Here is a 19,135-nt window from a genome sequence, read left to right as displayed (position 1 = left end):
GGGGAGCGGGTCTACACTTGCGATTGTGCTTGCTGCGTAAGCGAAGCGCGGAAGCTCACCGGACATGCCTCGCATGTCTTCGATTCATTGAGTCGGAGACTTCATTGCAAAGGCGCCGAGTACGTCCTTGAAGCACGCCGCGCTCGCATATCAAGCCAGCTGTCTCTTTGCGTCATAGCGGAAGGTCCTTCCCTCTACCCCTCGCACGAGCGCGCCCTCCGCGAACGCCTTCCTATCGTATTATGGTATACGTACGTATACTCCTCCAGTATCTGTATCCATGGTTCCTCAAATTAGCAACGCGCGAGCCGGGCGTTCATCCTCAATTAACCCGCGAATGACGATCCCGCCCCTTCACACAATCCACGACTCGAATAGTGCCTCGGCGCGACGGCACAGCTTGTGTTCGTCGCCGCATGGTATATCCGCAGGCGTCATTTGTACGACCTGATCGACCGCGGCTAGAAGCCCCGACTCCTGCGCGCGTAGGAAGTCAGCTTCACGCGCACGTCGGCGAGGCAATCCGACTTACCTCCACAAACGCGAACGGCAACTCGTATTCCTTCACCTCGTCCAACGCATCGGACACCGCCTGCAGTTCCTGCCGAGTGGCTTCGTCAGCAACTTCGCGCGGCCCGCGCATCGCAAAGACATACTGCACTGGTCAAGACCCGTTTCCCCTTCGTCAGCGAGCGCAATCGCGCGACCCACACGTTGACAACGTCTTCGCAGGGAAGGTCACTCGTACGCGCACGCTTGCTCCGCGCCGATCCGGGCGCAGAGGGCGACGCTTTTCGCTTCTTCCCGGTTTTCTGCGCGTGCCATCCGATTATCTGGGTGTCCTCTGGGAAAAGATCCAGGGCCACGCTCTTCTCCCTGGTCGCCGCGCTGGCCCCCTTTGTTGCCAGTGCCCTCTCCCTCTTTGTCCCCGACATGCTGGTCCCTTTCCTCGCTGCCACATTCGCCCCCTTCGTCGCAATGTCTGGCTTCTGTTTCGTTGACGCGCTCGGGGCGCTCGGGCTCGAACTCGCGTGATCGCGCCTAGACCCGGTCTTCTGCAGCACGTGTCAGGCTTGGCTTTGTCCGTGTGACACCGCGTTATACTCACCTTGCCTGAATCTTTGACTGCCACCTCTGTGCCGAAGCCATGCCGTGCCATAACCTCCCTGATCTTCAGGTGAGGTGGGAGCTCCTGGACAGTGTATGAGGTGGGGGTGTTGTTGCTGAGTGTAGATTGTGCAGTAGACACCAGTGGTGCTGATACAGGTGAGGGCCTTGCTGGAGGTGTAGTGCTTTCTGGTGTAGTAGCTGATGTGGTGGGTGGTTGTGTAGCCTCTCTCTTCATGTCTCTAAACAGAGCGTGACAATTTAGTTGCATAATCATTTGCAGATGATCTTCAGGCAGGTTGGGAAATGGCTGCTTCTGGTGGATGTCATCTATAGCCCAAGCAATTTGAGGATTAGCACAAGCAACTGGTCAGTGTTAGCCCTTCACTTGAGAAGGATCACTACTCTCACCCTTGTTCTTAGAGGCTTTGCTAGGCAGAAGGCTTCTCCGTAGCCTAGCAGAGACTGATGCTGCTTTAGCAGTGGTAGGCTCTGTTGCCTCTGCTCCCGATAGAGTTATAGAGCTAGCAGTCTGCACAGAATCAACTGCAGTAGATGCCTGGCTATCTACTGAGGCTCTGCGGGTATCTGAAGAGATATATTAGCCAGTGTACTTGGCAGAGCAATTATAATTGAACTGACCCAACAGAGCCTTGTGCGAGAGAGTTGGCAGAGGCATAGCCTTCTGTGCCTTAGTAGTAGGAGTGGTAGGTTGGTCCTTAAATGATTTGGCAGCTTGCGCTTTCCTGGACTTGACAGCGGGCTTCTTGTGTACTGCAATATGGTTAGGTATAGCCAAGACAAAGCAGAGTATGGACATACTGATAACTGTGTCCTGATCTGTCTTTTTCTGTCTGCTAGAGGACTTGCGCAAGACGGGCTTAGCCTTTTGCCTGGGTGTCTCTTGCTTTGCCATGTTCTGCTTGCCATAACATATGTAAGCTATTGGCCAGAGCAGTAGGACAGCACACAGTCTTACCAGAATGCAGGGAGGAAGGCAGAAGCAGAGCAGGAATTCAGATGGAGGCAGGAAAAAGGCCTGACAGAGCAGGAGGCAGCAGTGGTGGCAGGAGACAAGGTGGGGCAGGTCCTTCCTCTCCCCAGCCAGGCCTTTTATCCCTGGGAAAATCAAGGGGCATCTGATGCCTTTTCGTGTTTCAAGGCACATACGGAGCACATATTACCAATCACGAGGCCCAGACCAGTGATCCGTAGCCAGTGTACTGCCTTGTATGCTCTTCTGTGATAACGGTAGCTATGCTTCCACTCCATGCATCAGTTTCAGCCTAAGTTCAGGAGCTACGGAAGGCTTCTGTACTCCACGGAAAGTTGCAAAAGCATATAGGATTTCCCTGAAGCATAAGGCCATTTATAATCAGAGGTGGAGCATACCTCACAGGCATTACTTCTCCAACCTCCTCAGGCCCAACATCAGCCAGTACACAGTGGTATGTGAAGCAGCTCGAGTGGGCCTGGGCAGAGAAACTAACTAGAAACATTACCTGAGATTATATTGCTTGCTTGTAGTCTACTAGCTGTACACACTGCATGCAACTTGCCCTGAAGGGGGAGGATGCATAATTAGAAAGGCCCGCACACGACGGGGACCATTTCAAGCACCTACATGGGAGTAAGAGGCAGAAGAGGCCGCAAAAGCAAACAGACGTCAAGACCTGCCTGTTCAGGATGAATAGCATCAAATTCCCACGCTTACGACGAACTTCACACGCGGGTTTACGAGAACGAGGGAGTAGGACACACTGTCCGCATTATGTACGCACGGTGTACAATAAGTAGCTATGCATACTATATTTTACCGATGAGGAGGTTGCCGATCATCTCGCGGCCAGTGACATAGGTCGTCGTCCACAAGGTGCCGAAGTCCAACGTCGAGAAGAATGTGTCGGCGTACCCGAAGGGCAGCATTGGCGGGATCCAGCCTGCAAAGAGAAGTGAGGACGTAGAGCACGAGCGAAGGGGGAACGAAACGTACCACGAGCGTACTCGAGCGCAAAGCCGCCTTCGTGCATCTTGTACTGCTTCACGACACCGCGCGGCATGAGGTGCACATCACCCGGCTTGTATACCTCCCTCTCATACGAGCCCGGACGGAACGCCCACTGCTCCCCAACCAGGATGTTGAAGTAGTCGTCCGCCGTGTGCACCCCCGAGTGCCCCTCCGTGCCCAGCGGCGTGCCGAAGATGATGAGGTACTCGGTGATACTCGCGTGGATGAGGTACATCGCGCCCATGGCGCCGCCCGCGTTGTTGAACATCCACTCGGACGAGTTGGGGTTCAGGCGGATCTGCGAGGGGGAGTACGTCGCGGAGAGGTTCGCGTAGATGTAGTCGACGATCGCGGGCATGTCGCCCGGGTGCGTCGCGACGGCGGCCTGCGAGACCTGGTGCAGGCTCTCGGGGTCGAAGACATACCACCGGTCCTGCGAGGGGGGTGAGTGGGGGAGCAGGTGTAGGTCAAGAGGCGCGCACCTTGATCCCGTCGAGCACCTTGCCCACTTGCCAGAAGAACGCGAGCGCAAAGTACGCGATCACGAGGTACACATAGCGGCCCAAGGGCGGGCGCGCGTCCGCGCCAGAGTCCTGGGATGCCGTCGTAGGGGCCTTGCCGTTTGCTGCCTTCTTCGCCATGGTCGCCGTCACTGGTCGACGAGGAAGGGGAGCCCGGATTTTATAGCTGACGGTGGGGGGAGCGGACAAGCAGCTCGGGTCGCAAGCCGAGTCGTACCAACGCGGATCGTACCATGAATTATGCCGTGGGAACCGGCAGACGCGCCTCCCCGATCGCGTTTACCACCGCCAGCTGACTGACCAGGAGCTCAACGCGACATTCAAACGTCGCCCAGACCCGCTGCCAAGCTTGTTCACCATCGAGCGGTAGCGCCCGTATTCTCTTTTGGCCCCAGGTAACTAGGTATTGACAAGATATCGTATGATTAGTAGGGTAAATGCGTAAACGTCGTAGATCGTCATCCCGAGCACCCTCTACTCATCTACTCGAGCATCCTCGACAACATCTACTCCTTCGGCGGGAACACCTCCTCCAGTGCAGGCGGCATCATATCCGGCTCAGCCGGCGTCGCCGTCCCCGACGCCCGCGGCTTCTTCCCCTCCCTCTCCAACAACACCCGGCACAGATGCGCGCCGCCCGCGTAGAAAAAGATGAGGCCACCGAAGACGATGATGTGCCCGTACCACGCGAGGTGCCGCCAACACTCAATGGACGCGCTTGCGGTGAGGAGCATGAAGGGCGCCGCGGCGTAATTTAGGATGCAGTTGGTGAGGACGATCCCGCCGAGGTCGTAAGCGCGCTTTGCGAGAGAGGGCGCTTGGCCGGGTGCGGGGAGGAGTAGGGGTCGTACGTTCTTGCGCACGAGGCGGGCGAGAGAAGTGATGCAGGCGCCGGTGAGGAAAGTGAGGTAGTAGCCGGATTGCACGCCATGCTGAGAAAGCGAGGTGTGAGCGTACGGACATACGATGCGACGAAGATCAAAACTTACCCAGAAGGCGCTCGTCAAACTAGTGAGGACGCTGCTCTTAAAGCCGGCCTTCTTGCCCTTGGGCGTCACACGTTTGTAGATACACTCCTTCAACCAGATATTCGTCTTGATGTTCCAGTTGTCGAGCAAGACCTTGAAGTTCTCCGCGAATTCAACCTCGCGAACGTGAATGTTTGCCGCGCCGTCCCACGTCGAGCGCATTTGAGGCGTAAAGCCAGTGAAGCCGAAGCCAGTAACAATTGACGCGCCCTACTTTGCGTCAGCAAACGCCGAACAGCCAGCGAGAAGCAACCTACCTCAGTTAGCGTCCAAATCGCGTAGTACTTGCATCGCTCGAAGAAGCCGAACACTTGGAAGGTCACAAAGCGTTGCCAGTACGGAAGGTTGATGAACCACGGCTGAAGACTCGCGCTGAAGTTATAGGTGCCGCCGAAGAGCACGAAGAGGCCCAGAAAGATGAGGCCCTTGACCATCTTGCGGTACGCGACGCGCTTGCGGCCTCGGGGCACACGACGCTGGCCAGGCGCGACTTGCACGCCCTTGTACAGAGCGTCTGTGACGAGTTCATTGTACTCCGAGTAGTCGAGGTACGGCCCAACCAGCACGCCGGGGAAGTAGAGTCTGCGCTGCGTCATTGCGTCGTACTCTCAAAGTATGTCTTGGAACAACTTACGCATATCCAAGAAATGCGGTGAGGGACGGGTAGTCCACGACGCGGCGCGCGAGCTGCCACTTGTCGAGGTCCTCGGCTTTTTGACGCCCGTCGTGAATGTTCCAGGCGAAGGTCGTGAGCTTCATGACGAGGACCATCTGCGAGCCGGTGACCTCAATCGTCTCGTAGCTGAGGTTATAAATGACGCGAATAACATGGCTGGGAGGGGAAGCATCTCATCAGTACGAACACGATCGGACATGAACGTGGTCCCTGCACGTACTTTGCAGTGAGGTGTCCCATAAGCACCCTGCGCGGTCGTCAGACATGACGCGAATGAGCACAAGGTTCACTACGCACCAGAAAACGACCCAAGGCATATCCCGACTCGTGTTATACCGCGCCATCGCGTACGTGAATAACATGTCCGCTAGCAGCTGCGCGAACGCGCCCGGGATGTTCAGCACGGGGACATAGAAGAAGAACGCAGTAGCGATGCTAAACAGATGTCGTGCACTAGGATTGGATGAGGGAACCCGGATGTACAGGCTGCCCAGCGGGTAGGCGACCAGCAAGCAGAAGATGAGCTGGGTGCACGGTGTCAGTCGAGGACCAAAGGCAGGATGCGATCTGCGCACCTTGAGCTGGTCGACCGATGCGCCCACCAGGTCGGCAATGGGGCGGAACAACGCGTCCATCGCGTTGAACTCGGCGAGGGAGCAGGGAGCAGGCAAGTGGCAAAAAGCGCCAGTTCCCCAAAAAGAACGAGTCTTCCCCAGGTGCTTGATGACGTCGGGGTTAAGTGTTAAGAGAACTGGTTGCTGCCGCACTCTCAGCTTTCACAGGCACTATGGCGGAGTGGTTAACGCGAGAGATTAGAAATCTCTTCCTCTCTGAGGGCGCAGGTTCGAATCCTGCTGGTGTCGATTCGATTATGGGCGCCGCTTTTTTGTTGTTCCTGTCAATATATCCTCACCTCGAGTCTGTGATCCTGTTGTGCTATTCTGTATGCAGCACTCGTTGCCTCGTCATCTTGAAGTGCTGCATCTGCTCTCTGCTTATGCCTCAAGCTTTGCAGTCACTAACAACACGCTCAAAGGTCACTTGTAACTCATGGCTTATACTTGGCAGATTCGTGCGAGCGCAGAGCAAGTTTACATACTTCAACGTGGGTAGAAAGCCTACAGATGTATCATAGCACAAGGATAAATACAAGTCATTATTCAACGTCGAAATCTCAAGCATGGTTCTCGTCCAGACAGCACCAACAACCGCTCAGACCTGCGCCGCGCCCTGAGGCGGATACTGCGTCGGGGCCTGGCCATAAGTCCCCTGCGCCGGCTGGGGCGTGTTGTACGCGGGCTGCGGTGTGCTGTAGCCTTGGCTCACGGGAGGCTGCGTCGCGGCAGGGGCGTACGCCGTCGTTGGGTACGTCTGCTTCTCCGATGCCACTGCGCCTCCTGCGCCGTACTCCTCCTTGACGGACGACCTCCAGATGGACTTGCCGCCCTGCGCGCTGCGAATAGCGATGGCGAAGACGGACCAGAGGTAGGCGGAAACTGTGATCGTGGATTAGATTAGGATGAGGGGATTGTGGAAGGAAGTGAAAAAAAAGGATACGCACGGAACAACCATGTGATGTAGTTGAACGCCGTAATCGCAGAGAATTCGCGGCAGGCGGTGTTGATGTCGGCTGCGCGATCGTAAGTGGGGAAGCATGAAGACGAGGCAACGAGGGTAACGTACTCCAGTACGAATGGCAGCCGTCCGGGAATTCCTTCGCGACGCCGTCCGAGGCGAGGCCCGCGCTGGCGATCCAGAGCACCCAGAGGACGAAGAGCCAAACGACCTCGAAGGCGATCATGCTCGTGAACGCGCCCGTGCGGAAGCGATCCAATACCAGCCTGTGGGAGCCTATGAGCACATCATAGGCGCGCAGCGGGTGAAGGACGTACATGACAGGCAGCGTCACCAGCGTCAACGCCCCACTCGCGATGGTGAGGGCGGTGAAGGTGTAGTAGAACCCATACCAGTACGTCGTGAAGTTGAGGAGGTGCGCGGAGATGCCGAGCGCGATAATCCCGGAGACGACGGCGCCAGTCAGCGAGACGACGCGGAGGAGAGGGAGCCAGGCCATGGGTGGGAGGGGGAGCTGGCGGTGGGGACACGGGACGTACGGCGGGGCGTGACGCGCCAGGACGTTATGGCCGACCTTTATACGACCGAGATCGATTCAGGGGCGGGTGGCGGTGGTTGATCTGCATTTGCGCGTTGTCTGTTCATCACGGAATCGTGTTAGGCGCCCGCCTGTCCTGTGGCGTACTTCTTGCTTCGCGCACACCTCCCTGCCCTCGCTCTACCTCCCTGGCCTCCCACTACCCTTTCCCCTCCGAGTCTGGACAAACGTCTGAGGCTCTCGAGCGCGTCCTCGGTCGCGTAGAGCAGCGACGCCAAGCGCGCCATCTTCCGCATTACCAGCGAGGGAAGTGTTACAGGTCGGATATTGTCATCTGCCACCCCAGAAAGCCCCCGCCGCCGGGGCAGCAACGTATGATGCCTACTCACCGTCCTCGTGTACGCCCCCGGCTGTGCGTATTAGGCGCGCATGATCCTTCAGTGATAGATGGAGGACTACAGCCTTCCCCGTATAGAACAATGTCTTGAACGATTTCTCGCGCCGTATATCGCGCTGCAGATAGGTTTCTCTCTACTTCAGAGCGTTGCTATAGTCGTCTACCTGCGCACCCTCATCAGAAAGGCCAGAGCGCATCTCCGAACAACGGTATGCTTACCGATAAGCTTTCCGCTTCCCGAGGAGGGACCGCTTGGCGCAGACGCGGTACTCATCTCTACTCAAGCCATCCACTGTGATCCATCTCAATTAATCACCTCCGCGCACAGCTGCTGGGAATCAGGTAACAACAGATCATTTTTCGTGGGGGCGTAGACCCTAGTAACGCAAGTTCCGAGTCACAGCATCCGACGAGCAAGGGAGCGTCAAGCGCAGGTGAACGTGGAGGACAGGAGCGAGACGCGTCGGCAATTGCCGCATACGTCCTGAACAAAAGTCTAGCCAGATGAGGTAAGTCCAACGCCGCTTCTCACGTCCATTATCCCCTGGGCCTGCCTAACGTCAGCGGAGGGCACGTCCTTACGGAGGATACAGCGTACCGACAGTCTTTCCCTGTACAGTCGATCAGCTGCGTACCCGCTCAAAGCCGTGAGCGCCGTGCAAGCCCCGCCTCCACCCCGCTCGTCGCATGGCTGCCCGATGCCCGAGGCACCCATGCAAAATGGGTGGGCATCTTCGATCGACTCTTGATGAAAACGACAACAGAAGAGCGCGTTTCACAGCACAATGAAACCGAGGTCCGCGTGAAGATCGGTTGAATTGAGCCCGCAAAGTGCTTCCCTTCCCGCTCGCTCTTGCGATTCGTGCATCATTGCTTGCGACGAGTATGTTCAAGCAACGCCCAAAGTCTCTCGGAGAGAAACAGCGAGGGACAAGCGATGCCAGTCTACGGACGAGCGATACGAAGAAGCGAAAAAGCTGAAATTCATAATCAAAAGCAGGGCCGCGATTCGAACGCGTGAAGGCCCCCATTGAGCCGCCGTGCTGAAGGAGACGCGAGCCATGCATCTGGAGCCGGACCGCTCTGGAAAGAGAGAATCGGACGCCGAAGTCGAAGGTCGTATATCGGTTTTGAAGTGATCGTTCGCAGGGAGCAACACGAGCAGAGCAGGTGGTCCGCCCCTTCAGCTAATGAGCCTGAACTCCGTGATTTCTTGCACTCCCTGGAAAGTCGCAGTCGCAGTCGCAGGCCGCCGTGGGGCGCCGTCGTCCAAGGAGCGACACGAGCCGAGCAGGTGGTTCACCATAATGCCGCGCATAACTGCCAAGCAGCCGCCCGACACAGTGAGGCTGAACGCCGTGATTTCACTCTCAGGAATGTCGAAGTCGAAGTCGGAGGCGAATGTCGAAGCCGCAGTCGAAGGCGAATGTCAAAGTCGCAGTCGAAAGCGGATGTCGAAATTGAGAGCAAGGACTACACGCATGTATACCCCTTCGGCGATGGCTGTGCGTGTGTATCAAAAGCTGTATAGGTCTGGACACGTACACTTCTAGTGCGGTCAATGACGCTAGGGGATGCGCTAAGCGCTTAGGCGGGACCAAAGACAAAAACCATGGTCGACGCGCCCATCCGCAACCGCGCGTTTGAACGTCGCGGATAACTGAAGGGTAGGAGGATTCCGCCGGTACCATTGAGCTTGTAGAGGGCCTTCCGACGCAAGGGAGATTAGGGACGCGTTGCGGCCAGCAAGCAGGATGAGCGTCCGGGACAAGAATGTCCAAGGATTGCCTAACGCGGTCAGTTGATACGCACCACGTGGTAAGCCAAAGGAGGCCAAACAAACCTCAGCCGGCGCATAACCATGATTAGGTTCGTAGAACGCCCCTACCCTCACAAACCACTCATACCCTCATTGAGCCACTCAGCTATCGCGCACTGCAGACGAAACCTTGCCATAGATTGTACTTGATATGTACTGTACTGTAATCCGACCCAATCCCAAATTTTATAACCTCGAAAGTAGAACACACATGGGGTGAGACGAGAAGAGCACGGACGGTCAGAGTGAGGTCTAGTGAGCAAAGGCGTGAGGATGTCAACGAGTAGATGCGTGAGGCTGCAAACAGGTCGCGACGAGCTCACCCGTGGGCAGAGGCACGGAGGTTCTAACGTACAACGAGAGGAGTTAGCGATACAACGGGCAGAAGCGCGGCGGTTGGCCGGGCTGCGAGCACCCGCGCGAGGCCGCGGACGATGCGCAGTGGCGCAGGCCCTGCCGAGACGCGGGAAGGGACGAGCGACAGAAACGCTCGATCACGCGCTCGTCTCCATCGCCTCCACGACCTCCGTCGCTTCCTCTGTTCCCGTAGATGCCTGCTCAGCCTCCATCGAAGCACTCTCAACCTCCGCCTCCAGTGCCTCAGCCTCAGCCTCCGCCGCCGCGTCAGCCATCGCCAGCTCCTCCTCGTTCACCACGAAATCCGCGCCGCGCTCGCCGTGCACCCAGACTGGCTGGAGCCAGCCGAACCAAGACGATGCGTCCGTCTCCTCATCGTCGTGCGCTATCATCTCCTCTGCGTGCGCATGCCTGTGCTGGCCGTCATGGCCGTCGTGGCCGTCGTGCATGCGCTGACCATCGTGCATGTGCGCGTGAGGGTGATGCAGGCCATGGTGGTGCCCGTGGTGCGGTTCTTCCTCCTCCAAGAGCTCTGCCTCTGCTTCCGCCTGAGGCGTGAACTCCATGTGCCGCCGCTGCAGGATGCCGTGCGAGACGACGTGGCAGAGGAGGACGAGGGCGAGGATGGCAGCAAGGAGGGCGGTGCGCAGGCTGCGAGAGGAGGTCGGCAGCTTCTGGGCGGTCGTGGGCGAGGAAGGGGTAGGCGGGAGGGCGACGGGACCAGTCTGGACGTTCGTTAGCATACCAATTGACGATGCACGCGTACACTTGATCCCTACGCACCTCGCCTTCACATCGGAAGCTCTTCCACTTTGCCGCGAGCCGTTCGCGCATCGTCGGCGGTGGGGGAGGAGCGAGGAATGCGATAAAGTAGTCCGGTGCATGGTGAGATGGGGACGAAGGGGTCACAATGATGGCCGGCAAGGGCGACTTCTCCGTCACATCAGGCAGCGACAGATCTGGTGGAGGCATAAGTCGAAAGTTCTGAGGTGTAAGGGCCAGAGGTAGGTGAAGGAGGAACAGCAGACGTTCATGCGTGAGAGCAAGAGGAGGTGCTGTGTATTATGTCGCGACTACGTGGGATAGTAGGCGTAAGAGGGAAGCGGGCACGCACCAAGTGGCGCAGGAATCAACGTGTAGTCCAGACGCTGAGGGAAGCGGTTCAAGCGCGGGGCTGGTATCATGCATAGTCAGCTCGCAGTCCGCCGAAGCTAGAAGCCGCACACGCACCAGGACGGGGCATCTCTGCGTATTACCGTGTGCGAGGTCGATCAAACTCCAAGGTATAGGCGCGAACCAAAGCGCGAGGACGAACTAGGCGTCGAAGGGTAGAGTAGACCGCAAGGGGGATAGATGAATGGGATGAATATAGATCTCAGCAAGGAGATTTTAGGAATAACCAAGAAGAATCTACAGCGAATCTGCAATCCGAAGGAGCGCAGGGAAAACGAGTGTGGGGTTAGCGCAGCGAGCTGAGCTGGTGGACGCGGTGAGGGCTGCGGGGGCAGGACACGGCGCGCGAGATGGGGAAAGCAAGGAACGACGGCGAGAGGCACGCCCACGGATTTTCTCCGCGCGACACGGCATGGCAACACGGCCCCCAACTCGCAACGATCACGGCAAGTTCCGGTGACTTCATTAAGCATCGTCAGCGGCGCGTACAGGCGATTCTATGAATTTGTGCACGAAAAGAAGTCTTGAGAGGGCGGCGAAGGGTGTATGGAAGGGAGATGGAGGCTTGGAACAAAGACTGCTAATTCTGGGTCAAGTAGCCATCGGATCGCCTGATTCGACTCCAAGGCACATTCGGAAGACTCCGACGCGGACCAACAACTCGCGGAAGTATTTTCGGGGAAGCCTTCGCGATTGTATTCCACGTCTGCGATATGGGGGCCCTATGCTAGTGACGGTCCTGAAGTCAATTAGGCCAACAAATCTCTTTCGTTGTCCACACTCAAAGCCGTCTTTGTAAGCTACTGCATCAGTTATGCTCAGTAATCATCCGGGGGCTCAAGCAAAAAAGAATAAACTAGAAGCATCCATTTCGTCGAACTTCTCACGACACCAGCAGGATTCGAACCTGCGCCCTCGAAGAGGAAGAGATATCGAGCGTTCGAATCTCTCGCGTTAACCACTCCGCCATAGTGCCGATGGGAGGCCTTCGCGTCCGTCTGTCCTAGTTCTCTTGGCACCTTAGGTCGTCTCAAAACGACAGCTAACTTACCTCAATTACATGAAAACGAGAAGAACTAGACCATCCCCTGCCTAAAAAAATGAGCAGCCCAACAGCACTTGTGCATGAGCTTCGAAAGTCATGTCATGCCATTACAGTTGCCTTCTTCCCTTCCTCACGGAATATCTCCAGAGTCTCCCATGCCTTCCCGCTCACGATACTCTCCCGTGCACGAGCGACTCCATCCTTGAAGTCCTTCGCGATGCCCGCCACTACCAACAAGGCGCTCGCGTTCATCAAAACGAAGTCCAGCACCGCAAGCAAATCTGCCTCCACCTCCGTCCCCTTCCTCCGCAAAAGGCGCTGGAAAGTCTCCGCGTTCGCCTCGGGCGACGCGCCCGCGACGTCCCCCAGCGGGTGCGCCGGGAGCCCAAAGTCCGCAGGTGAGATGGTGCTCTCCTTGATCTGCTGCTCCTTCGCCGAGTCGAAGGTCCACACGCGCGTCGGACCCGCGCAGCTGATCTCGTCCAGCCCTTCGTAACCGCAGACGACCATCGCGCGCTGCACGCCGGCCTCCTGCACGCTGCGCGCGAAGGTCTCGCCGAGCTCTTTCTCTGCGACGCCGAGGACCATGCCCTTGGGGCGCGCGGGGTTGAGGAGGGGCCCGAGGACGTTGAACATGGTGCGAAAGGGGAGGGCTTTGCGGTAGGGCGCGAGGCGCGCCAGGGCGGGGTGGTAGTGGGGGGCGAGGATGAAGGTGAATGGGATCCTGGGGATCGGGTTCGCGATGTCGGGGGCGGGGGCGGGGAATAGGCAGTCTAGGGATTGCAGGAGATCGGCGGAGCCCGAGGCTGAGGTGCTAGCGCGCGATCCATGCTAGCGCCACAGGTCAGGCCTTGCAGTCCATCAAAGCTGTATCGCGCTCACCTTGACCACCCTTGCACCCGCGCCGGCAGCCACAACGCCTGCGGTTGTACTGACATTGAATAGCGAATACCCATCGCCGCCAGTGCCTACGATATCGACCACGAAGTCCTCCTCCCAGCCCTCCACATCCACCGCCAGCGCGCGTTCACGCAGGACGCTCGCCGCTGCCCTCACCATTTCTGGGCGCCGCTCAATGCGGTGCAGGTGCAGCGCAGTGAGGAATGCTCCGACGATAGTATCCGGAAGGACAGGCGGGTCAGCGAAGATGTGCTCGAAGGCGCGCCGCAGGTCCTTGGCCGTGAAGTACTCAGGCTTCTGAGTGACGCGGTTCAGCAGAGGCTTGAAGGTGTCGACGGTGTAGCGTGGCTCGGTCATGGTGAGGGCTGAGGGCAAGGATGGGTCTCAAGCCCGCTGGAGACCGCTGTCGACGTCGATGACTCTGGTCCGGGTTCGTCGCATCGTCGGGGAATGAACGAAGTCCGAATCAGTAACCTGGTCAGGTGTCAGTATCACTGCTTCGGCATACAATCCCACTATCCTCACGTACCCATGGGCTGCTCACTCCCTGCCACAGGAAATCGCAGCTTCACCAAGACGGTCTCAAGATGAGGGAGAGAGCAAGGAAATGCAAGATAGGATTACAATGTGCGAATAAATAAGCTAGATAATCTAAGACTGAATGTGTGCTTGCCTGCCCTGCTCACGGAACTCCACCAGCGCGGACCACGCCTTGCCGCTCAGCACGCTTTCCCTCGCCATGTCCGCGCCCTCCTTGTACGTCTTCGCCAGCCCGGAAATCTTGAGCAGCGCACCCGCGTTAATGATGACGAAGTCCAGCACAGGGATCAAGTCCTCCTCCACCGGCTCGCCGTTCCGCTGCAGCAGCCGCACGAACGTCTTCGCGTTCTCCTGCGCGCTCGAGCCGCCGACGTCCGCGAGCGGGTGCGCCTTCACGCCAAAATCCGCCGGGCTAATCGTGCTCTCCACGACCTCCTCGTTCTCCTCGTCGAACGACCACACGTGCGTCGGCCCCGCGCAGCTGATCTCGTCGAGCCCCTCGTACCCGCACACGACCATCGCGCGCGTCGCGCCGGCGTCCTTGATCGAGTGCGCGAACGTCTCGCCGATTTCCTTCTCGGCGACGCCGAGGACCATCCCACTCGGCTTCGCGGGGTTGAGAAGCGGCCCGAGGACGTTGAACATGGTGCGGAAGGGAAGCGCCTTGCGGTAGGGCGCGATGGCGGCGAGAGTGGGGTGGTAGTGGGGCGCGAGGATGAAGGTAAAGGGGATCTTGGGGATGGGGTTCGCGATGTCGGGGGAAGGCGCGGGGAAGAGGCAGTCGAGGGACTGCAGGAGATCTGCCGAGCCAGACGCCGAGGTGCTGGCGCGGGAGCCATGCTAGGGAGCGGTGTTAGTGGTTGGTTCAACGACCTAGGGAGCGGGAGCTTACCTTGATGACTCGCGCACCCGCGCCGGCGGCGACGATAGCGGCCGTGGTACTGACGTTGAACAGGGAGTAGCCGTCACCTCCCGTGCCAACAATGTCGACAATGTAGTCGCCCTCGCGGTCGAGGACGTTTGCCTTGAGCGCGCGCTCTCGGAGTAAAGCGGCCGCGGTCATGAGCATCTCCGGCCGACGCTCGACGCGCTGGATGTGGAGGGCGGTCATGAAGGCGCCTAGCTGCGCGTCGGAGACGGCGCCTGGCGTAAAGACATGCTCGAGCGTTGCCCGCAGGTCCTCGGGGGAGAAGTACTCGGGCTTTTGCACGAGCTTCTTCAGCAGCGGCTTGAAGGTTTCCGGCGAGTAGGTCGTCATGATGAGTGGTGCGTCGGAGAGAAGTTCAAGGTGAGTGTTATAGAGAGGGGGGAAGGTGAAAGTTGTCGCAGGTTGGGGATACGGGTTATTTATGTGAGCAGCCGGGTGTAGTAGGCTGTAATGCGCGTGTGGTTGAGCCGTTACTCGGTCGCCTGCAGTTCACTGACACACTCGAGCCTATAACGGTCCTAGGCGGAGATTCTTGCTTGGCGGGGAAGGAGGGTGCGAGCAGCAGCTGATCGAGTCACAGGTGAGGGGACGCTATTCACGGAAGAAAGCGCTCATCAGACAGGCGGATTTCTCTGCAGCGTTGGGGGCCACGCACCGGTGCGCTGAAGGGGTAGGCTGCGCGCTGCGATGTATGGCGCTCGTCTGTCTGCCGGCTGCGAGGCTGTCGGGGGCGCAGAGAGGAATGGAGGTCAACCTTCACAGGACCTGACCTTGACGCTCGCAAGTCACGATCAAGTGATGCCAGGGGGAAGGAGATCTGAATCTGCTTCCTTCCCCACGTGGCAAGAAGTTGGACTCACAATGCGAAGTTCACGCCCGAATAGATTCCCACAAGTCAGAGACGAAAAGAGTAGACCTCCCATAGTGGCCATAAAGCATAGAAAATATCTCCCTTTAGCGACAATAGCTTCGGATGAATGTATGTCAAAACCCCATACCGTAATCCCGCTGTATTCTGCTAAACGAGGCGTAGAAGAATGTGTGCTATGTTTGCAGTAAGCACGTCTTGCGCTAGCGATAATGAAGGGACAGTGGCTGCGCACGCCGGGGCCATCGTCCAATGGAAGTTTGAGACCGGTCTACCATAATGGACTGAATAGACAAGTGAGTCGCGAGTCCGATGGAAGGACGAAGAACGGCGTCCGCTGCCACTCGCAATCGCAACTAGAGCAAAGGCGGTACATTGTTCGTCGGGAGAGTCGCACAAATCGTGCCTGCGTCGCGGGGGAGAGGTGCAAGCGCGGTCGCGTGATGCTCTTTGAAGTCCTTGCCGGCGTTCAGTGCTGCACGTGAGTCGACACGGACGGACAGCGAGAAGATGGCACCCCCATTTTTTCACCCGATGAATGTGAGGTGAGGAGAGAGATCAAGTACATCTTGGTGGAAGTTAACTTGGGTGGTGGGGAAGGGAAACATGTCAATAGAAAATCAGTGACGGTCATGGCGCCATCGCCGGAGAAGTGAAAGTTGGGATCCAATTGAGCCACTGGGGGCGTCGGAAGCCGAGCAAACGACGTTAGAAAGGACGCCGCTCTTTGCGTGCTGCCAAAGGTAAATGACAGCCGTGCTAAAGATGAGCTGCAAAGACCTATTGAGAAGACTCCTGCTTACTGTGCTTCAGCCTCAAGCTAGCGCCACAAAGCACCAAGGTCGAGGCTTCGAAGAGAGTCGCTGATCCGCGAAGCCTCGCGCGACTAGCAGCGTCCGTGGAGGAGCGGACGGCTCTTTTTGGGCCGCGACGATAATGCGCAATAGTTCGCTCCAGTGATTTCGGTCCGGTCACAAAGACATCGACTTCGCTGTCAGTGGCTGTGGTGGGTTGACGTGCTCTCGGGAAACGTGTCGAGGTCTAGCTGAGAACGCGCCGGGTGGGAGGAAGAGCATCCTTCAATCGTCAAGTCCAGTGACTCAGTCGTGCCATTTGTGGCAACGTAGCTGTCGGTGGACGAGTACCTTTGTTAAGAGGCCATGCACAGGTAATGTCGATCGTGAAGCAGGTGATGGTGAGGAAAGAATCATGGTGGACGGTGATCTGAAGTATCGAGGAGACGCAAACTTGCTAGGCAGGCCGACAGCCGGCTAGTACTAGTCGAACGTCCGTCAAGTTTGCGGCCGATGTAGTTAAGCATCTGTCGGCGAACGGGTACCTTGGTAGACCGTGAGCGTGAAGAGACGCCGATCGTGAAGGAGGTGATGGTAGGGAGATGTTAATAGAGGGCGGCGACGTCTAGTCCCGCATACCAAAGACGGCGGCAGCGACCTACAGCCGACCTGTCGATGCGTTGCCGTGGTTGGGACAGTTTAAGACGGCCCTGGTCTAACGCTCGCAAGCCTGCATGAGACGTCCAGTACGGGAGTTTGGAGGAGGACGGGAGGCTCACCTGACCTTGATCTCTTGTCCACCAGGTGATGAGTCAAGAGGGAGGGATTTCCGAAGGATGGATGGACAGCTCAGAGGTGATGGGAATATGCAGAGAGACGTGCAATGGATGTAGAGAGGACGCGGGACGAAGACGAGGGCGATGCGTCTGTCAGTCTCGAGTATCGCGCATTCCCAAGTAGCTTGACGAATTCTGGGTGTCGGGTTACGGGCTTACCTGGATGCGACGTCTATCCGGGAAAGTGTCGAGAGCGAAAAGTTCTCCATGCGAGAAGCGTGAAACACGATAGAAAAGAGCAAACAACAGACAATCAGACAAGACTAGACACGATACAACGCAATGCGAGGTGCGCAGAGACTGTCACCGCCTCGCCCTCTTGCCCTCCTGCGACGGTGCACGTCAACAACGATTCTCATTCCGTACCCAAGCTTAGCTTAGCGAAGACTCTAACTCACCATCTCATCACCGTCCCAGCTCGCGCCACGCTTGCGACCTCGCGTATGTTCTCCATCATGCATATGTGAAGCTTCGTCAAGCTCCATCGCGTCGTCGCCGTCGTCCACGGTCGGGCCCTCGAGGGACCAGACGTTGAGCTTGGAGTCTTCGCCGCCGGTGACGAGGACGGCGTTCTGGAAGGGGCGGTGTGAGCCATCGTAATCCGTCTTCGCAAGGAAGAGAGGCAGGTCCTGGAACTGCAGATATAACGAGGAGTGCATGGCTGCCACTCACACTCTCATCCCACAACAACGAGCGCACGACGCCCGCGTGTCCGTTGAGCCATTTTTTGTGCAGCGTCCAGGACGGGGAGGAAGAGGAGGATGTGTTGGGTCGCTCGGAGATGAGGGCGATGTCGCCTCTGCGAAGGACGATTAGCACGGACAGAGAGGAGGGAAGGCATGACAGGCAAGCTCAATGACAGGTAGAAACGGGGAGCGTCACGCACTCATTACTCCCCACGAAGACCGCCAGCGGGTGCTCCGGGTCGCCCGTGCTGTGGCTTGTGATGAGATAGTCGGTGACCCAGGGTCGATCGATGCGCTGCACGGCGGGGACCTTGATGTCGAGGCTGGAGTAGCGGTCGAGCTATGGGGGAGGGTAAGTCAGAAACACTTTTCTTGCGCTGTTGACCGGCCACTATGACCAAGGACCACTACTCACCTCCCCTGACCACGTACTGAACGTCTCCATATCGCTCGCTGCCCAGATCGCGCCCTTCGCGCCGCCTGCGCCAACCCATCCTGCTTGACTGATACTGCAGCCCCAGTTCGCGACATGGACGACGGCCTCGTCCTCGTCATCCTCGGCGGCGTTAGAGACACTAAGAAGACCGTCGGAGGAGGCGGAGAGAAGGGTACAGCCTATCGGTGGTGAGCGGGGCACTTTGGAGAAGAGGAAGAGCGGGCAAGGGCAGCTTACCCGTGGGATCGAAGGGTGAGAAGTGCAGCGCAGTGATATCGTCAGAGTGTGTGGAGGAGTGAGCGCGGAGGGGGGCGGCGGGCTGCCGGGGGTCCCTGCATGAGCGTAAGCGATAGAAAGGTCGATTAGAAGCGCAAAGACGCACCAGTACAAAATCGTCGCATCCTCGCCCTGCAGATCCGTACCGCCCGCAACGGTGAGCCCGTCCGGCGAGACGTCAACCGAAAGTATAGCGCGCGATTTACCCAAGTCGGTCACTGCAACCTTAGCCGCTTAGCTCCCCGCATATCAGCATAGTCGCCTCCTATACTCACTCTTGATGCTATGTGTGTTACTCCGTTCGTCCCAGACCTTCACGCTCCCATCACGACCGCTCGATACGAGTGCAGGGCGCGTGAGGCCGGCGACGCTGCGTATAGTGCGCAGAGCGCTGATACCATTCTCATGGCCAGGAAAGCTCTGCACGAAGCGGAGGGAGGCCTGATCGAGGACGTCGATGGAGGTGCTCGGGGCGGAGGGGGCGATCGCGTAGCGGGAGGGAACCGCGGCGATGGACATGATGTATGCGTCGGACGCGATGGAGGCTGAGCATTCTGGGCGAGGGATATGCTGAAGCGCCGGGGACTCTTCGAGGTGGGGAGACATGGTGATAGCGGAGGACACAGA

General features: G+C 58.0%; 8 protein-coding genes and 2 non-coding genes across 10 annotated transcripts; 1 reads left to right on the top strand and 9 right to left on the bottom strand.

The window, feature by feature from the left end:
* Positions 1-564: 564 nt before the first annotated feature.
* SCHCODRAFT_02498350 (uncharacterized protein) lies at positions 565-935 on the bottom strand (the record flags this gene model as incomplete). Its single annotated transcript, XM_003036908.2, has 2 exons — positions 565-592; positions 712-935. The coding sequence occupies 2 exons, from the start codon at positions 933-935 to the stop codon at positions 565-567; spliced, it is 252 nt and encodes an 83-aa protein (XP_003036954.1).
* A 1,873-nt stretch (positions 936-2,808) lies between these two features.
* On the bottom strand, positions 2,809-3,827 carry SCHCODRAFT_02624582 (ERG2 and sigma1 receptor-like protein). Its single transcript, XM_003036907.2, has 3 exons — positions 3,598-3,827; positions 3,101-3,548; positions 2,809-3,047 (listed from the first exon to the last, which is right to left on the bottom strand). Exons 1-3 carry the CDS (start codon positions 3,754-3,756, stop codon positions 2,914-2,916), a joined length of 741 nt encoding a protein of 246 aa, XP_003036953.1. The 5' UTR covers positions 3,757-3,827; the 3' UTR covers positions 2,809-2,913.
* A 158-nt stretch (positions 3,828-3,985) lies between these two features.
* SCHCODRAFT_02624580 (MBOAT-domain-containing protein) lies at positions 3,986-6,015 on the bottom strand. Its single transcript, XM_003036906.2, has 7 exons — positions 5,916-6,015; positions 5,638-5,864; positions 5,561-5,587; positions 5,299-5,496; positions 4,922-5,246; positions 4,626-4,874; positions 3,986-4,568 (listed from the first exon to the last, which is right to left on the bottom strand). The coding sequence occupies exons 1-7, from the start codon at positions 5,973-5,975 to the stop codon at positions 4,143-4,145; spliced, it is 1,512 nt and encodes a 503-aa protein (XP_003036952.1). The 5' UTR covers positions 5,976-6,015; the 3' UTR covers positions 3,986-4,142.
* A 106-nt stretch (positions 6,016-6,121) lies between these two features.
* SCHCODRAFT_t100 lies at positions 6,122-6,203 on the top strand. Its single transcript has one exon. It is a non-coding gene; the product is annotated as a tRNA-Ser (tRNA).
* Positions 6,204-6,365: 162 nt separating this feature from the next.
* On the bottom strand, positions 6,366-7,475 carry SCHCODRAFT_02624579 (uncharacterized protein). Its single transcript, XM_003036905.2, has 4 exons — positions 7,233-7,475; positions 7,024-7,181; positions 6,902-6,970; positions 6,366-6,836 (listed from the first exon to the last, which is right to left on the bottom strand). The coding sequence occupies exons 1-4, from the start codon at positions 7,412-7,414 to the stop codon at positions 6,553-6,555; spliced, it is 693 nt and encodes a 230-aa protein (XP_003036951.1). The 5' UTR covers positions 7,415-7,475; the 3' UTR covers positions 6,366-6,552.
* A 2,360-nt stretch (positions 7,476-9,835) lies between these two features.
* On the bottom strand, positions 9,836-11,482 carry SCHCODRAFT_02624574 (uncharacterized protein; the record flags this gene model as incomplete). The annotated part of the gene is given in 7 exon segments (XM_050345247.1): positions 9,836-9,941; positions 10,169-10,444; positions 10,463-10,751; positions 10,810-10,985; positions 11,141-11,200; positions 11,257-11,335; positions 11,346-11,482. Coding segments are annotated over 5 exon segments (814 nt in total), but the record flags the coding sequence as incomplete, so codon positions are not given.
* Positions 11,483-11,875: 393 nt separating this feature from the next.
* Positions 11,876-13,722, bottom strand: SCHCODRAFT_02577440 (anthranilate phosphoribosyltransferase). The gene is made up of 2 exons (XM_050343885.1): positions 13,127-13,722; positions 11,876-13,075 (listed from the first exon to the last, which is right to left on the bottom strand). Exons 1-2 carry the CDS (start codon positions 13,499-13,501, stop codon positions 12,344-12,346), a joined length of 1,107 nt encoding a protein of 368 aa, XP_050200789.1. The 5' UTR covers positions 13,502-13,722; the 3' UTR covers positions 11,876-12,343.
* On the bottom strand, positions 12,086-12,175 carry SCHCODRAFT_t98. Its single transcript has one exon. It is a non-coding gene; the product is annotated as a tRNA-Ser (tRNA).
* Positions 13,723-13,732: 10 nt separating the features above from the next.
* On the bottom strand, positions 13,733-15,394 carry SCHCODRAFT_02624569 (anthranilate phosphoribosyltransferase). The gene is made up of 3 exons (XM_050345246.1): positions 15,268-15,394; positions 14,577-15,203; positions 13,733-14,524 (listed from the first exon to the last, which is right to left on the bottom strand). Exons 2-3 carry the CDS (start codon positions 14,940-14,942, stop codon positions 13,796-13,798), a joined length of 1,095 nt encoding a protein of 364 aa, XP_050200788.1. The 5' UTR covers positions 14,943-15,203; positions 15,268-15,394; the 3' UTR covers positions 13,733-13,795.
* A 1,907-nt stretch (positions 15,395-17,301) lies between these two features.
* Positions 17,302-19,089, bottom strand: SCHCODRAFT_02624562 (WD40 repeat-like protein). The gene is made up of 8 exons (XM_003036902.2): positions 18,784-19,089; positions 18,615-18,726; positions 18,470-18,564; positions 18,212-18,411; positions 17,997-18,136; positions 17,783-17,909; positions 17,509-17,682; positions 17,302-17,437 (listed from the first exon to the last, which is right to left on the bottom strand). The coding sequence occupies exons 1-8, from the start codon at positions 19,025-19,027 to the stop codon at positions 17,414-17,416; spliced, it is 1,116 nt and encodes a 371-aa protein (XP_003036948.2). The 5' UTR covers positions 19,028-19,089; the 3' UTR covers positions 17,302-17,413.
* Between the last annotated feature and the right edge of the window lie 46 nt (positions 19,090-19,135).

Source organism: Schizophyllum commune (assembly GCF_000143185.2).
Source record: "Schizophyllum commune H4-8 unplaced genomic scaffold SCHCOscaffold_5, whole genome shotgun sequence".
Taxonomy (NCBI): Eukaryota; Fungi; Basidiomycota; class Agaricomycetes; order Agaricales; family Schizophyllaceae; genus Schizophyllum; species Schizophyllum commune.
Note: the sequence above shows the minus strand (reverse complement) of the source record. Positions and strands in the feature narration are given on the sequence as shown.

Coding starts and splice junctions, on each gene's coding strand:
- SCHCODRAFT_02624569 (XM_050345246.1), bottom strand. CDS start 14,942: ATGACGACCTACTCGCCGGAAACCTTCAAGCCGCTGCTGAAGAAGCTC. Junction 14,525..14,576: donor CGGGTGCGCGAGTCATCAAG/GTAAGCTCCCGC, acceptor ACCGCTCCCTAG/CATGGCTCCCGCGCCAGCAC.
- SCHCODRAFT_02577440 (XM_050343885.1), bottom strand. CDS start 13,501: ATGACCGAGCCACGCTACACCGTCGACACCTTCAAGCCTCTGCTGAAC. Junction 13,076..13,126: donor CGGGTGCAAGGGTGGTCAAG/GTGAGCGCGATA, acceptor CTGTGGCGCTAG/CATGGATCGCGCGCTAGCAC.
- SCHCODRAFT_02624562 (XM_003036902.2), bottom strand. CDS start 19,027: ATGTCCATCGCCGCGGTTCCCTCCCGCTACGCGATCGCCCCCTCCGCC. Junction 18,727..18,783: donor TAACACACATAGCATCAAGA/GTGAGTATAGGA, acceptor CTAAGGTTGCAG/TGACCGACTTGGGTAAATCG. Junction 18,565..18,614: donor GATGCGACGATTTTGTACTG/GTGCGTCTTTGC, acceptor ACGCTCATGCAG/GGACCCCCGGCAGCCCGCCG.
- SCHCODRAFT_02624579 (XM_003036905.2), bottom strand. CDS start 7,414: ATGGCCTGGCTCCCTCTCCTCCGCGTCGTCTCGCTGACTGGCGCCGTC. Junction 6,971..7,023: donor CGGCTGCCATTCGTACTGGA/GTACGTTACCCT, acceptor ACGATCGCGCAG/CCGACATCAACACCGCCTGC. Junction 6,837..6,901: donor CTACATCACATGGTTGTTCC/GTGCGTATCCTT, acceptor CCACGATCACAG/TTTCCGCCTACCTCTGGTCC.
- SCHCODRAFT_02624582 (XM_003036907.2), bottom strand. CDS start 3,756: ATGGCGAAGAAGGCAGCAAACGGCAAGGCCCCTACGACGGCATCCCAG. Junction 3,549..3,597: donor AGGTGCTCGACGGGATCAAG/GTGCGCGCCTCT, acceptor CCCCCCTCGCAG/GACCGGTGGTATGTCTTCGA. Junction 3,048..3,100: donor TGCGCTCGAGTACGCTCGTG/GTACGTTTCGTT, acceptor TTCTCTTTGCAG/GCTGGATCCCGCCAATGCTG.
- SCHCODRAFT_02624580 (XM_003036906.2), bottom strand. CDS start 5,975: ATGGACGCGTTGTTCCGCCCCATTGCCGACCTGGTGGGCGCATCGGTC. Junction 5,588..5,637: donor ATGCCTTGGGTCGTTTTCTG/GTGCGTAGTGAA, acceptor ACGACCGCGCAG/GGTGCTTATGGGACACCTCA. Junction 5,497..5,560: donor ATGGGACACCTCACTGCAAA/GTACGTGCAGGG, acceptor TTCCCCTCCCAG/CCATGTTATTCGCGTCATTT.